The following is a 16,275-nucleotide window of genomic DNA, read 5'->3' on the forward strand; positions in this document are numbered from 1 at the left end:
ACTCACAGGAAGTTGTTAGTTTGGTCTGAAGCTGAATCTGATCGTCTCTTCTTCAGTCTGCGTCTCTGTGAGTGAGGAGGAAATGCAGCAGTTTCCTGGTTTGAGCTAGAGCACTGGAAAAGAGAGTAAGGACAGCTTTGTTTCAATGGAAGCGCCTCCTGATGGAGGAATATGGGTATTGCAAAAGCGCCCAAGAAATGACATCTCTGCATTGTTGGTGAATGAGCAAGTGTGGTATTGTCAATAATTTAAGGACATTTATAGATCACCCACGTTAATAGCATCATTGAGGATCCTTTACAGATAAATATTAACACATAGACGAGTAAAAAAAAAAAAAAAAAGTTGTCTACACTAATGTTTCAATCTACATTTTGTAATAAACAAATTATAAGTATAATTTGATATGACCAAGACACCTAAAAACAAAAACACGGCCGTTTTCATCAATTTACAAGCAAGTGGGCAACACACATACATTGGAGTGAATGAGTTTTCTGGGCGTTTTTGCAATACCCATATCCTGCCATTCGGGGCACAAAACCCTTACCACGGGAGTCAATGGTGGTGTCGTTATTCTCTTTTCCAGTGCTCTAGTTTGAGCCATGTGAGGGGGCGGAGCATTGTCACACTTAAAAGTTCAGCAGGAAGATGCAACAGTTCGGTTTAGTTTCTGTTTGTGATTTGTTTAACCTCTATCGTCTGAAGAAACTCAATGTGATAAATGTTGTGCAGTAGAAAGTAGCAGATCAGTGGAGCAGAAACATGAAGAGAAGAAATAAGTCCAGTTCCTCAAACTTCTACTAAAGTTCTTAAGTAAATAATCAAAGTGAAATAAAGAGCAGCAGTGACTGTTCACAAAAACTCTGTGTTCATCTCTGTCTTTGTTTTCCCAGTTGCAGCAGTTTTGTCTTAAATCAGTGTTCAGTCAGTTTCACTTCACTCTAAACAGCCTCCCAAACAATATGCCAATTCAACAGTTCACACATTATGTATGTTTGCATCCTCCTGTACTCAGATCTGGACTCTGATCACATGGATGATATCTGGCTCACAGGAGTTGGTCAGCTTCTTTAGGTCTCTACCTGACGGACCTCAGAACCAGGCCTAGGAGCAGTGGTGGTGGGATTTCACTCTCTGGAGGTTTACTGTGCTGTGCTTTTACATTAAGGTGATTAACATTCAAAAGGTTTCAAGGCTGTTGTTTTTTTGTAAATGGTTTAGGTCCTGTATGTTTAGTGGCAACTGGAAATGTCTGACAGTTAGCCACATGCTAGATTTTTAGCTGACTCATTGGGGCAGTAACCGTTAGCTTGAAGGAGGTTCGTCAGACCTCAGCCCTCTCACTGAGACATACAACAGTCTTTTCTCTTTTCTTTTACCCGCACCGTGATTTTGTAACGGTGAAGCATGAATTAACACATGGAAGCATCACATTAACTCAGGAAAGTTATTAAAGTGACCAAACAAGCTTATAGAAAGACAATCAAAGACCATCTTATGGACGGTTACATGATGTCATTCTGACATCCCACCATTCCGACATACCGCTATTTAGACATCCCACCATTCCTACATACCGCTATTCCAACATGTCCTTGTCCCACCATTCCAACAAGGCTTTCAATATAAGAAAATGTGCATTACTCAACAGGTGACTCCCTCCTACTTATCTGGACTCTCTACTTCTGGACTCTCTATCTATCTGTCCTGTCTATCCTCTATCTGGTCTTTTTACTTAACTTAACCAACTCCTTTCATCATTGCCTAAACCCAACCAGTGCACAATCTTTTGAGGAAAAAATACGCTATTAAAGGAATTGTCAGAAAGGCAGGATGTTTAAGAAAAGAAAAAAGAAATACCGTCATTCCGAACATAGGAGGCAAGAATTGTCTGAATAATGGGAGATTTGATAGAAAATTAAGTGTTGCCATTTAGACAATTAGAGCGCTATGTCGGACTGGTGGGATGTCGGAACGGCGGTTGCCCACCCCTTATGGACAACAACACCAGACAGGTTTGGCAAGGAATTCAACAAATTACCAACTACAAGGGCAGAACAATAACCAGCGACACCAACAGCAGCACCTCACTGGCAGATGAGCTCAACAGCTTCTTCGCCCGGTCCTGTCAGAGTATCTGGGAAGGTCCTTAGGGCCTGTGCCTTTGAACTGGCTGGTGTATCTACAAACATCTTAAATCTGTCCGTAGCGCAGGCTATCATCCCACCCTGCCCCAAATCTGCAACCATCATCCAAGTCCCTAAGAAGTCTTCTTCAGTACTCAATCTGAATAATTATAGTCCAGTCGCTCTGACTCCCATTGTCACAACGTGCTTCAAGAGACAGGAACTGAGACATAATCCCTGTAGTCAATAACAATAACAATCACTTTTCATGTTTGACATTTCATCATCTGGACCAGAACTGAAAATAAAGTTTCTCCATCAGTTTACTGGTGCTCATCACTTCACACAAAGTCATTAACAAACATAATATGAAATCATACAGTGTTTCCTCTACATTCATTTAGGAGTGGCGGGGCAGCCATTCCGCCGCATGTCTTCCGTTCATTCGTCTACGCATAGCACAGTTTCTTATTGGCGCACACACACACACACACACTGTAGTGCACATGCATGACAGCAGTCCCCCCCCCCCCCCCCCCCCCCCCGGGTTAGCCACTCCATCACTCCTTAACAAACAAAAAAAGGAAAAGTGTAATAATGAGACAGCAGGTGAAGTTTAACATGTTCCATTCACTGACTTTTCCCTTATCTCTAACTGCTCTACTCAGCTTCAATGGGACTTTATCAGCAGTGTTAATGTATGGAAACATCTTCTCAGTGAAAGTGTGTGTGAAGGTGTGTATGTGTGTGTTAGTATCAGGATCAGAGAACGACAGTTGTCCTCTGTTGAAGTCCAGATTCACTCTGATCCTCTGGAGCTTCTTCTGCACTGGGAGAACAATGTTTGATGCTGATGGTGAATGTGCTAGGTATTCATCTCCATCGAACCATATTCTCCATAATCCAAGCAATTCGTGTTTCTTCCTCTGCACAGACTCTGTTAGCACACCCAGTCTCCAGTCTGTACTGTCTCCAACCTCGACATCCCAGCTGTGAGTCCCTGAGTTAAAACCCTCAGAGCCCAGGACAGAGTACAAATAATCTATCCTCTCTGGATTGTCAGGAAGCTGCTGTTTGTCTCCCAGTCTCACACTGGTCAGATCTTCAGACAGGATGAGTCTTGGATGAGCAGTGTTTGGGTCCAGAACCACAGGACTGTAGGAGACCATGTCCTTCATCTTGTTCCAGATGCTGCCCAGGTGTTTGGCCTGGTCTATCAGAGCTCCTGAGTCCAGCTGTGGATCCTCCAGCAGGGGGCGCTGCTGGACTCTTTCCACTGCAGCCTTGTAGTTGAGCAGGAATGAGACGTCTTCAGCTCTCAGCTCGTCCTCTGTGGCTCTGACTGTGTGTGAAAGAGCTGCTATCTCTCTGCTCAGAGCCTCCATCTTCTCCTTCATCCTCTGACTCTTCTGATCCTCTTCCTCCCTCAGTGCAGCCATCCTGGCCTCCTCTTCCTCTTCTAGAAACTGGTGAAGCTTCTCAAACTGCTCCTTAATCTGCCTCTCTGTGTGTCGGGCCTGGACCTTAATGTGTTCTGCTGTTTGACCAAACTTCACTTGAACTTCTTCAAAACCCTTTAACTTCTTCTTTAAGAGCTCCAGAGTTTCCTCAAGTTCCTTCTTGAGTTGTGAAGCAACTTCGTCGATGGGTTTGAATCTGTGGTTGGTGTGTGTTTCTGAATCTCTGCAGATGTGACACACTGGCTGCTGATGGTCCAGACAGAAGAGTTTGAGTTTCTCAGAGTGCAGACTGCAGAGAGGCTCTGAAGATCTCTGCTCTCTCAGCTGTAAGAAGCTTATTATTATTATCATTATTATTATTATTATTATTATTATTAGGTTCTTCAACACCAGGTTAATAAGTGGTTCAAACACTGAAGATCTCTGCTCTCTCTCCTCTTTCTGCTGTAAGAAGCTCTCACACAGGTTCTTCAACGCCAGGTTAATAGGTGGATTCTCCTTTGAAGATCTTCTCTTACAAACTGGACACAGTGGATCTCGTTTCTCTCTCCACCAGCTCTTCAGACAGTCTTTACAGAAGCTGTGGCTGCAGGACAGAACAACAGGATCTTTGAAGACCTCCGTACAGATCGGACAGCAGAGATCCTCCTCTGGTCTGGAAGCCATTTAGTCTGAGAGTGAAGCTGAAAACACAGCAGACAGGAAGTAGAGTCAGTAATGGCTCCCCTCCCTCCTCTACTGACTTGACGGAAGTTTACTGTGACTCTGAGTTCAGGTTTTAGTCAAACTCACCTTCAGCAGGTTGAAGCAGCAGTGTTGTAGCTGGACTCACTCACAGGAAGTTGTTAGTTTGGTCTGAAGCTGAATCTGATCGTCTCTTCTTCAGTCTGCGTCTCTGGGACTGATGAAGCCCGATAATGTGGTTCCTCAGACTTTGTCCTCAGTGTTAATAACCAACCTGGTTCATCTCAGGTGAGCCAGGTGAGGGGGTGGAGTCTTGTCTACCATGTAAAAGAAGTTGAGTTTTATTCCAGACCTTTGATCCACTGCTGATAACACACGGTGCAGCAGCTCAGTTTAGTTTGTGAATTATTTAATCTCTAGTCTGAAGAAACTCAATGTGATAAATGTTGTGCAGTAAAAAGTAGCAGATCGTGGAGCAGAAACATGAAGAAAAGAAAATAGTCCAGTTCCTCAAACTTCTACTAAAGTTCTTCAGTAAATAGTCAAATTGAAATAAAGAGCAGCAGCGACTGTTCACAAAAACTCACCTTCAGTGTGTGGAGTGTCAGCAGGTTGAAGCAGCAGTGTTGTAGCTGGACTCACTCACAGGAAGTTGTTAGTTTGGTCTGAAGCTGAATCTGATCGTCGCTTCTTCAGTCAGCGTCTCTGGGACTGATGGAGTTCGATAATGTGGTCCGTGGGACTTTGTCCTCAGTGTTAATAACCACCCTGGTCTATTTCAGGTGAGCCAGGTGAGGGGGTGGAGTTTTGGCAATATATAGTAAATTTGTTTATGACACTTAAAGCAACATTGCGGAGTTTCAGCACAGTGCTTCCACCATCTCGTTGAGAAGCGCTATGGTCTGGGGGGAAAAACGAAACTTAAAGGTCCCATATTATGCTGTTTTTCAACCATTTCACATGGTCCTAAGTTGTCCAACCATATAGTATTCCTAGTGTATTGTCCTCAAATCAATCTGCAGCTCTACATCTCAGTAATCTAAAAGTGGCTCTCTGGAGCTCTCCTGAGAACGAGCCATTTCTGTGTCTGCACCTTGAAATGCAAATAAGATGAGTAAACCACGTCCACTCCACACCTGTCACGGGGAGAGGGTGTGGTTTTCACTACAGGTACATGTGCCAGTGTTGACATTGGGACAGGGGTCGGGCATTGATTTCCGAAAAAAAAAAAAAAAATTCTGAGACTGGCATCTTGTCTGAAAAAATGTAAATGTTCCTTTCTTTCTTTTTTCTTTTTTTTTTACTGTGGCAGAAGGAGAAACATGGAGAGACTCCTACTACCATCAGAAAGTTCTGTGTGAAACTGTCAAATAAAAAAAACAAGTGAAACTGAGGAGCAGCACGAACTGTGCACTGTTGTATGGACTGATGAGAATATTGAGGTGGTTTTGCGCCGGGAGAGGAGACTTCCTCCTTCAGATGTCTCTCATTCCGTGATGAGGAGTCGGACCGCTGCGCTGATGAGAAGCGGTATCATTCCAATATTCTCTGATCCGCAATTTCATTTTTAATGACAGGCGGCTGTTTTTCAGTCAATGATTCAAAAGGATCATCTGGCGGCCGCGGTACCGACTGCTCCTCCCGTAGGCCTACCGCTTCATGTCAAATGATATCTATCTATCTATCTATCTATCTATCTATCTATCTATCTATCTATCTATCTATCTATCTATCTATCTATCTATCTATCTATCTATCTATCTATCTATCTATCTATCTATCTATCTATCTATCTATCTATCTATCTATCTATCTATCTATCTATCTTGTAAAGTTTCATACCAGTTCAACATCAACCCTCATCCTTCACCTGGCGCTCCGATCTGTGCACCTGTCGTATCCACTGTGATTGGCCTCCATGACCTTCAAGTGAAGGTCTTCCAACTGGGATGAGCCCTCGGGTGAGACCCAGAACTTGTTGGCAGAATTACAGCATCTAATCTGGTCTGGGAACGCCTTGGGATCCTCCAGGAGGAGCGGTGTAGATGCATGAGATGTTAAAAGGGACAGTTCAACATGTATTCAGATCCTCCTCTCACCATAATCCCTATAGTCACAGCAGTAATAGGTTCATCACCTTTAATTATCGGTGCATGTTGTTTTGAGATCGGCGGGGCAGAGACGTGAGCTGCTCAGTGAACACAATGGAGGTGAACGGTGCAGGTCCCCTGTCCCTCATCAAACTCATCAAATACACAATCCAACAACTCCACAACAACGCTCTGGTGGACAAGTTGTGACCTGCACATTCACCACGCTATGAGATAACAACGTAAAATTATGTAACATTACAACACATGAAGCAAATAATCTGAACTACTTTCTCTTTTGAAATCCCTCCGCCCAGCAGCCGTGTCTGGAATGTAGTTCCGGCTGCATTGCCTCTAAAACAACTCTGTCTTGTAACGTTACATGATTATTGAACTATCCCTTTAAATCAACTTTGTTTTAATTTTACTGTAATTTTCTATTTTTAACACAAAAGCACTTTGAATAGTTTGAACATTTATTGTTTTGATATTCACAGGATGAAATATTTACACATGTGAGTTACAGCGATGATTTCTTTTCTTTCTTTTTTTATGTATGATTAAAGATAAAGTAAATAAGAGTAGCTACCTTGATGTTCCTGTGATGTCGACCATGTTCGTTGTCGAAGCCTCCTCAGAAACCCGAGCCGAGCAGATCCAGGTTTTGTTCGTTCGTCGCTGGTTAATCAGCTCGTCCAGACGGCGCTAATTAAAAAGGCGTCCGTCCGTTCGTGTGACGAGCCGCTGCGTTCACCTCTCAACCCGCTGCAGCTTTGTTCACACAGCCGCTGGTTCTGTCAGATTCATCACTAAGTGCCTTTTTGTCGGCGGTGAAGTGATTACAGCGAGTTACGGCTTCATAATTCATATTTCACGCTGCTAAATGACTCACGTCTCAACACTGTTTGACACCTGAAACCACAATGACGAAAATTTTACACCTCAAACTAAAAAGTCCCACAATGTCGCCGTCGCTCCTCCCTGATAATGATTAATTGTCGGGTCTTACACTCAGCGCCGTTCGTCTTTCTGTGTGTGAGAGTGTGTGTGTGTGTGTGTGTGCAGGTGCTAACAGCCAGAGCTAATTGGAAGTGCAGAGCCAATTAGACTGACGGCATTAAAGGTGATGAGGCTCATAAACCTGGCAGACCTGCAGAGACACAGTCTGAGCCTGAGAGGTGACGGGGGGAAAAGGGGCGGGGCCAGCGAGAAGGCGCTCGTCCTGTTTTCTACCTACCTGTCAGGGCCCATTTGTTCAAAAGGTTTAATCTGGATCAAAATTATCTGGATATTGAAATCCCCTTTTTTTTTTTTTTTGCTATCCAGGATCGTGTAATCCATCTTTAATTTGATCCCAGTTGTTCAAAGCTCAGTTGGATCGAATCAGTCTGATCCAGATACAAACTTTTCTAGATTACCAGATAATGAGTGTTAAATGTGACTGTGTATCAGACTGAAGACTGATTGGTCTGTAAACAACAGGTAGAGCAGCAGCATGGAGACACTCATAGTGGATTCATCTGAAAATTGGGTATGTGTTGTTTTCTGTGCTCTTTGTTGTTTCTTCCATGTCTTTTTAACAGCCAGACCCCATCTGGTCTAATACATTGAAAAAAAGAAAGAGAAAAAAAAGCAAATTTTCAGTATTAGTCAAATACATTGTGAATATTTTCCCATGTGTTTCAAATTCAAACTTCAAAATTCAAATGTAATATAATTATCCAGTAGTTGGGGAAAAGTTATTAATTTGTTGAATGATCAAAAGTTAACTTTATTTACTTATCACTGTTGTGGTTTAAAAACCAGGTGCAAAATATCAATACTATGTTTATATAGACCCTTTCAGAGAGTATAAACAAAGACAGGTGTGGCTCATTAGAAAACGCTCTGGTACACTAAATGGAATGGAGCCTTAATTAGTATTCTTGGTAACACCTGTATTTGTTTATACTCTCTGAAACGGTCTATACTACATTATACTACATTTATTGATTTTTTTTTAAATTGATTGTCTCATCAACAAAATGTTGTCTATTGTCTTATTGTCTTAAGTGCTACTGTTTGAGCTCTTGCAAAATTCTTTTCCAGTGTGGTCTCCTTCCACAAATGGCAAATAAACTGACTCTGACTCTGATAAACATTGTTTGAATTTGATTTAAATCCACCTTGAATCCACCAAGCTGCTGGGACCACAGATTTTTTTGGATCAAAGTTTTCCTGATCCTACTTAAAAGTTCTGAACAACACAAACTGAAGATTAAGATTTGATCCAGATTAAAACCAAGACTGGACCACGTGATCTAATCCGATCTCAGAATTAGTTTTTAGTTTTGAATCAACGCAATTTCAAGATTTGATCCAAACCATGAACCAAAATCCGATCAGATTACCTTTGAACAACTGGGTGTTGGTGGTGGTGGAAGCAGGAAGCACTTGTCTGCCTCTTTCTCCTCCTCTTTTATAAAGAACCAGGGAAACTTTGATCCAAAAAAATCTGGATTATTCTAAAACTAAAACCTAGGCCCTGAGTAAGTAAGAGATTATAGTTTCTGTTATGAACCATCTGACAGTTTTATAGCAGGGTAACACAAAAATATCACATTTAGAGTGACTAAAACAACACAAACTAAAATAAAAAATAAAATAAAATCGAGCTCTTTCATTCAGAATAAAATAAAATAAAAGATCAGAGAATAAACGGTCTAATTCTCAGTTTCTCTTGTTCAGTTCTTGTTGTACTGTTTAGTGTCCCGTGTGGTTCTTGTGTTGTGTTTCTTGTGTTTTATAGCTACACTACCTGGGTAGATATAGTTGTGTGATTGTCTCCTTATCTGGGAAATCCTGTGCGTTCCAAAACATCTGGTGGGTCTTGCTTGCCATCGATCTCAGACTTCACTCAGCTGATCCGGGGTCACCAAAAACCAGTCTGCACAAATAATGCAAAATAAATCAAATTACTCACTCATCATGAATTAAGTCATGTTTGTTTGTTTCTATTTTAGCTAGGGGACTGACAATGGAAATGAGCCTGGTAGCTAGAATTGGGTAGCCTGACGAGCCAGACTATATCACTAAAATGTATAGTCTGGAAACGACCGGTAGACCTCGGCTCAATCCAGGGGGCGGGATGAAGGCTGTCTTTCAAACTTCCTCTGCACGCAATAGGGTAGCGCTAGCTAGCGCTACGACCAATCAGAGCAAAGAGCAGGATTACGTTAGCCTGACAAGCCAATTAAAATGTATGTCGTCATCACCTTAAGCCCGCCCAACGACTCTCTAAACAGATAGAGCGCTGTGATTGGTGAACACAATCGGTGTTCGAGACTCAAAAAGTTCCTATGGCTCGTTTCTAGACCCACCTACGGAGCAAATATTTTTGCTGCCGCTAGGGTGCGTCTAGATTTCTAGGCTAAGAATTGGGTACATTTTCATTTTATTTTGAAATGTGTATCAATGTACATTACACTTAATTTATTAACAGATAATCTCTTACATTTTTTTAAACAGTATTCTTAATCAAACAATTATAATTTATCAGTTTACCACAGACATGACTTTCTTCACATCCACACTCTATATTAAATTAGAGGTTTTTAGATAACTCAATAGTATGCTAGCATCTTTTTTTGTCTTTGTTTTTAACTTGCACCAAACGTCTCTGCTTGCACACATCTTTAGCTGCACTTTAGCCTGAAATAACTGACTGAAATAACACATTTTAAACAACTAACATCATAAATTCAACATAAAGCTTCTGGGAAAAGCTCTGACTGGTTTTTAACTTGCTTTGTATCATGCTAGTATCATGCTAACTCGCTAGCCGACAGCAGCTAAACGTCAACAACGTCATCACTCACCGGAGTTTCCACGGTAATTAAACACTCGTCAGGCTTCATCAAGGTAACGTAGCAACACACATCAACATCAAACCGTTCTGCAGCGTTTACCTTTCTCTTCTCAGCAACTTTCCCTGCTGCACTCTCTCTCTCCTGGGCTGATGATCTCTCTTCCTGCTTTGATTTTTTCTTAAAAACACTCCTAACTCCCAAGACTGACGGAGAGTCGTCCTGTGGTTGATGTGTGGGAACTCTGAGAAGCTGCCAGAGGTAAATCCATGTTTTTTTTTTTCGGTGCTATTGTGGAATTGTAAAGACGAGCTGAATTGCTAATCGCTGCTAGCCTTTAGCTTAGCCTGCTCATAGGCTTTCACATGGTTAATTCTGCATTGCAGTTAGCAATTGCTTATTTGTTTAAGACATAGTATTGTGGGTTTTTCGCCATGAATAAGCCTGTAGCTTAGTTACAGAGAGGAATTTATGTGATTCAGGACCGGACATTTGCCATAAGAGGGAGAGAGAGAGGACCCGGGAGAGCCTTGACTGTTGGAGGAACAGCTGTACTTGCACTGCAAAAACTCAAAATCTTTCCAAGAATATTTTTCCTTTTTCTTGTCAAAATGTCTAATTTCTAGTCAAAACTAACCTCTTTCCACTTAAAATAAGACACATCACCTAAAAATGTACTTGTTTTTACATAATTTTCACTTGTTTCAAACAAATATTCACTTGAAATAAGTAGAATAATCTGCCAGTGAAAGCAAGTTTTTTGAGCTTGTAATATGGAAGAAAAACTTGCTCCACTATCAGATTTTTCTACTTATTTCAAGTGAAAATATGCTTTAAATAAGTACAAACTGTCTAAAAACAAGTTATTTTTACTGTGATGTTTCTTATTTTAAGTAGGCATAATGAGATTTGTTTAGACTAGAAATGACATTTTGACTAGAAATAAGACAAATAGCCTATTCATGGTAAGATATTTGAGTTTTTGCAGTGTGAGCGTCCGTTCCCTTGCCGCTGAAACTGCACCTTGCCTTTTGCCCCTTTTCCCATCTTCATCTCTAACTGTTGCTGGACTCGTGAGTACACCATTTACACTTGGCATGTTCTTTTGTTTATGCTGGTTAAAACCCAGTGAAGTGGCCATTCGTTTCTGACCTCCACCTCACAAGCTTCGACCAGGCCTGCCACGTTTTTTATTTACATTTAATAGCATAATGTGTGTGTGAGTGTGGGCTGTGGACATTTGAGTTTCCCTGGTCATTTTGATTTTACATTCTCTCATTGGGTTCATCAGGGGTCATTTGTGTATCAAACCTTCCAGAGCATTATATGAGAGTTTTGAATACTGTTATCAATGCACACTTAAAGGTAAACAGTAAACTAGTTAACTAATTTGCAAATCCAATGTGTAACTTTGTAATACATTTTTTTTGTTGTTTCAACCAAATCCTGTGTTGTAATTACAAGGGTGATACTTTTTGGATAAATATAAAATAGGTTAAAGTGAACTTTTATCCTAAAGGGGAAGTACCACATTTTGTGTTTACTTCTTAAACGTTATTGGAGGCACCGCCAAATTATTTTATATCACTATCACAGTTATGACAGGTAGCGCCATTTCCAGATGAACTCAGGCCCATTCCCACTGTACTACAACACCCCAATTATTTGTCAGTCAATACAGCTACATGGGGTTACACAAGATATTTCATTTGTGAGTGAAGTGTCTAATGTAGGAGACTGTGTGCAATGTTCTGCAACAACTGTGTAGAAGAACTAAAGACTTTGACTTGGTTTCCTGTCTGATCCCTGAGTTTGAGTCAATCACCAGCTGCTTTATGACAGTTACACAGGCTCCATGTTTAGAGACTATAGTAAACCAGACATGCGACCACCTGTAACCTGTAATAACAACTGCCGGGGCACCATTTGAGGTTTTATTTTCAGTTAAGTCAAGTGTACACAATATTTTTGTGTATGTCATTTTGGTTTTAGTAGTACTGACATAATACGATTATGGATTACATTTTGTGCAATTTCTACACACTTCTGCTTGTGCAACTGGGTGTAATGGGCATCATGCAACACAACCTGGCACTTTAAACTGATGTGCACTTTAGGGCCTTGTGCAATACTATCTGGCACTTAATACTTTTATAGGGCATTGTGCAATACAACCTGGTACCTATGCACTCTTGCACTTTAGCACTTGTCACTTTAACGCAGCACTTATGCACTTTATATCCCAGAACAAAACTCTTACGGTCCCCCTACCTGTGGAATGTGTTTGTCAATATGTTCTTCATTGTCATAGTTGCCTTTTTGTCTTTTTGTGTTGTCTACATTATTATGTGTAATGTGTACTGTTATTGAATTGTTTTTATGTCTATGGGACTCCGGACGGAAATTTTGTCCATTAATGTGCACTGTCCCATTCAAATAAACAAATACAGTAAAGTGAATATTCTGACTCACTGCTCCTCTTCCTGACACAAACCAGCCTGACGACCTCTCCCTCCTCCTCCTGCTATCAGAGTTCAGCCTGTTCACTGTTCCCTCCCCTCTCACACACCCTCCTCTTTACACAGGGGTGGAAACCAGTGACGTGTCAGAGCTTGTGTGGCTCAGAGAACAGCTTTTCTCTGGAAACAAGAAGTGAAACTTATCGACTTGACTGACGACGGCTGTAGAGGAGAAATGGCGCAGCAAATGTTTCAGCTGGATCGAGACAAACTGAGCTGTTCCATCTGTCTGGATCTTCTAAAGGAGCCGGTGACTATTCCCTGTGGACACAGCTACTGTATGAGCTGTATTAAAAACTACTGGGGTGAAGATGATCAGAAGAACACATGCAGCTGCCCTCAGTGCAGACAGAGCTTCACACCGAGGCCAGCCCTGCTGAAAAACACCATGTTTGCAGACTTAGTGGAGGAACTGAAGAAGGTAGGACTGAAAGCTGCTTCACCTGATCACTCCTACGCTGGACCTGGAGACGTGGCCTGTGACTTCTGCACTGGGAGGAAGCTGAAAGCCTTCAAGTCCTGTCTCATGTGTATGGCCTCTTACTGTGTGCAGCACCTTCAGCCTCACTACGACGTAGCTCCACTGAAGAAACACACGCTGGTCGAAGCCTCTTCAAAACTTCTGGAGAGCATCTGCCCTCGCCATAATGAGGTGATAAAGATTTTCTGCCGCACTGATCAGCAGTGTATCTGTTCTCTCTGCTCCATGGATGAACACAAAGGCCACGACACAGTCTCAGCTGTAGCAGAAAGGGCTGAGAAACAGAAGGAGCTCGGGCTGAGTCGTAAAAAGATCCAACAGAGAATCCAGGACAGAGAGAAAGATGTGAAGGTGCTTCAACAGGAGGCGGAGGCCATCAACCTCTCTGCTGATGAAGCTGTTAGTAACAGTGAGAAGACCTTCACCCACTTGATCCAACTCATTGAGAAGAGAAGGTCTGAGGTGAAGCAGCAGATCAGATCTCAACAGGAAACTGAAGTGAGTCGAGTCAAAGAGCTGGAGGAGAAGCTGCAGCAGGAGATCACTGAGCTGAGGAGGAAAGACTCTGGTCTGGAGCAGCTGTCAATCACAGAGGACCACCTCCATTTCCTAAACAACTACCCCTCTCTGCCACATCTGGGTGAAGCAGCAGATTTACTCAGCATCACTCAACAATCTCCGACGTATTTTAAGGAAGTGACAGCAGCAGTGTTAGAGGTCAGAGATAAACTGCAGGCGGTTCTCAATGAGGAGGGGTCAAAGGTGTCAGTGAAAATTACTGGAGTAGAAGTTTTACTGCTGCAGAGAGAACCTCAGACCAGAGCTGAGTTCTTGAGATATTCAAAACAAATCATTTTGGATTCAAACACAGCACACCCATGGTTGTCATTGAGTGACAGGAACAGAAAAGTAACTAAGATGAGTGTGGACCAGTCATATCCAAGTCATCCAGACAGATTCACTGGATGGAGCCAGGTCCTGAGTCCAGAGGGTCTGACAGGACGTTGTTACTGGGAGGTGAAGCGGAGTGGTAACGTTTCTATAGCAGTTTCCTACAAGAACATCAAGAGAACAGGGGCCAGTGATGAATCTGCATTTGGATACAATGACAAATCCTGGTCATTATTGTGCTACAGTGGTGGTTATACATTCAGACATAACAGTAATGATACCTCCGTCTCAGGCCCTCAGTCCTCCAGAATAGGAGTGTACCTGGATCACAGGGCAGGTACTCTGTCTTTCTACAGCGTCACTGAAACCATGACTCTCCTCCACAGAGTCCAGACCACCTTCACTCAGCCTCTTCATCCTGGACTCTGGATTCATTCAGACACAGCTGAGTTGTGTGAGCTCAAGTAAACAGGAGTGTTTATTAGGGGTGTGACGATACACTCATCTCACAAGAACGAGACGAGACGAGATTTTAAGAAACCCCCCCCGTGTCATTTCACTACTCGGATACTCGGATCCCCCCCCCCACACCCCCGCCGGATGGTCTAATAGTCGGCGGATAGTAACCTATTGTTTACAGTCTATGATAGTAACACATGAGCGCGATTTAGCGCATGTTTATTACGTCACAATGCAACCTGTCCATGTGTGCGTGAGAGAGAGAGAGAGAGAGTCGCGGCCGCCAGAGAGTTGTTAATTAACGCTGGATGCGCTGGTTGATAAGGTTAGTTTTTACTGCGGAGGAACTGAAGAAGAACTCAGCTGTGATTGAAAAGAAAAGCACCTAATCCGAGTAGAGTTGTAACTGTGTAGTGGAAAGGGATGCAAAGCAATGGTAACTGGTAGTGGAAACCCTGTTTTACATTGTTTTAACATAAAAAAATCAAAAAAATCTTGCGAGACAGATTTTTAATGTGACGAGAAATATCGTCGAGTTTAATCTCGTCACATCCGTAGTGTTTAGTGTGATTCAGCCGCGGCGCTACTATTGGGCCCGGGTGGGCCTGGGCCCACCCATTTTAGGCTGGGCCCACCCATTCTAGCTGTTCATCCAATAAGCATCCTGAAGAAAGCTTTGAGTGAAAGCTTCTCAGCCAATCAGCGGCTTCTACCCCACGTGTGGCGGATGTTCAAAACACAGCCAGTGTCACCAAAGATATTTAATAAATGTTTATAAACCGTCTTTGGTGTCACCAGTGCTGTTAACACGTCACAGTTTAATTTTTTTTTCATGCGAGAAAGTCACAGTTTAATCCAGAGTCTGTGGTCAGTTTAAAACTGTTAGGATGTCTGTGGCGGATCAGGGCAGCGGCTGTCACAGCTGCAGCCGCTCTACTGTAACTCAGCTGATCTGCCGGGGCCGGCATCTCCGTCCTCATCCCAGGGAGAAAACGAGCCAAGTAACGTATCCGCACGCTTTCAGAGGTTTACCGCTGGCTGGTTAATTTTTTTTAGGAGATTAATGTTGGTGTCATTGATGAAATGTAACAACTGTGGCAGTTGGATTAGTTTGTTTGAATGAAAAGTGAGGAGGACTTCCTCTGGGCTACGGACTGAAATCACCACATTTAGCCTACGTAAATAAATAGGCTTAATGTTTTACAATGGACCTACAATAAATATAATTTTGTTAAGTAACAAGGTTACTTACATGGCAAAGATGATTGCCACTTTATGACTCAAAATTGGCTGGTAGCTATTTCATCAATTTAGCAGTTCCCTGCTGTGCAGCCATAAACAGACGTGGTCCAGCGCCACGGGAGAAATAACCCCGAATTCGGTCAGTCATCTTTTTTTTTTTTTTTTTTTTTTACAACGGAGTCCTATGGGAGTGCTGTCCTCAGCGCAGCAGAAAAGCGCTGAAACGGGGATGATGATGACGCTGATTTTTATCCAGTTTTCTGAAGGCCCACCCACAATCAAAATCCTGGCGCCGCTATTGGTGTGATTCATCCATGATGCTGCAGTCGACTGTATGTGTAGGTTTGTCTGCACTGATACAGACACTGATGGTTTTTGGGTTTTCTCTGGTTTTGTTGGTTAATTTTCTACTTCTGGATTAGATTATTTTGTTTGATGATGAAACTTTATTACTATGTTGTTATTGGCATTTAAC

General features: G+C 42.3%; 2 protein-coding genes across 2 annotated transcripts; one reads left to right on the plus strand and one right to left on the minus strand.

Annotated features, from left to right (window-relative positions):
• Window positions 1-2,689: 2,689 nt before the first annotated feature.
• Window positions 2,690-4,255, minus strand: LOC311005900 (nuclear factor 7, ovary-like; the record flags this gene model as incomplete). Its single annotated transcript, XM_083998506.1, has 3 exons — window positions 2,690-2,695; window positions 2,786-3,898; window positions 4,004-4,255. The coding sequence occupies 3 exons, from the start codon at window positions 4,253-4,255 to the stop codon at window positions 2,690-2,692; spliced, it is 1,371 nt and encodes a 456-aa protein (XP_083854632.1).
• Window positions 4,256-12,880: 8,625 nt separating this feature from the next.
• LOC311005901 (tripartite motif-containing protein 16-like) lies at window positions 12,881-14,567 on the plus strand (the record flags this gene model as incomplete). The annotated part of the gene is made up of 1 exon (XM_083998507.1): window positions 12,881-14,567. Exon 1 carries the CDS (start codon window positions 12,903-12,905, stop codon window positions 14,565-14,567), a length of 1,665 nt encoding a protein of 554 aa, XP_083854633.1. The 5' UTR covers window positions 12,881-12,902.
• Window positions 14,568-16,275: the final 1,708 nt, after the last annotated feature.

Source organism: Trachurus trachurus (assembly GCF_905171665.1).
Source record: "Trachurus trachurus genome assembly, chromosome: 22".
NCBI classification, from domain to species: Eukaryota; Metazoa; Chordata; class Actinopteri; order Carangiformes; family Carangidae; genus Trachurus; species Trachurus trachurus.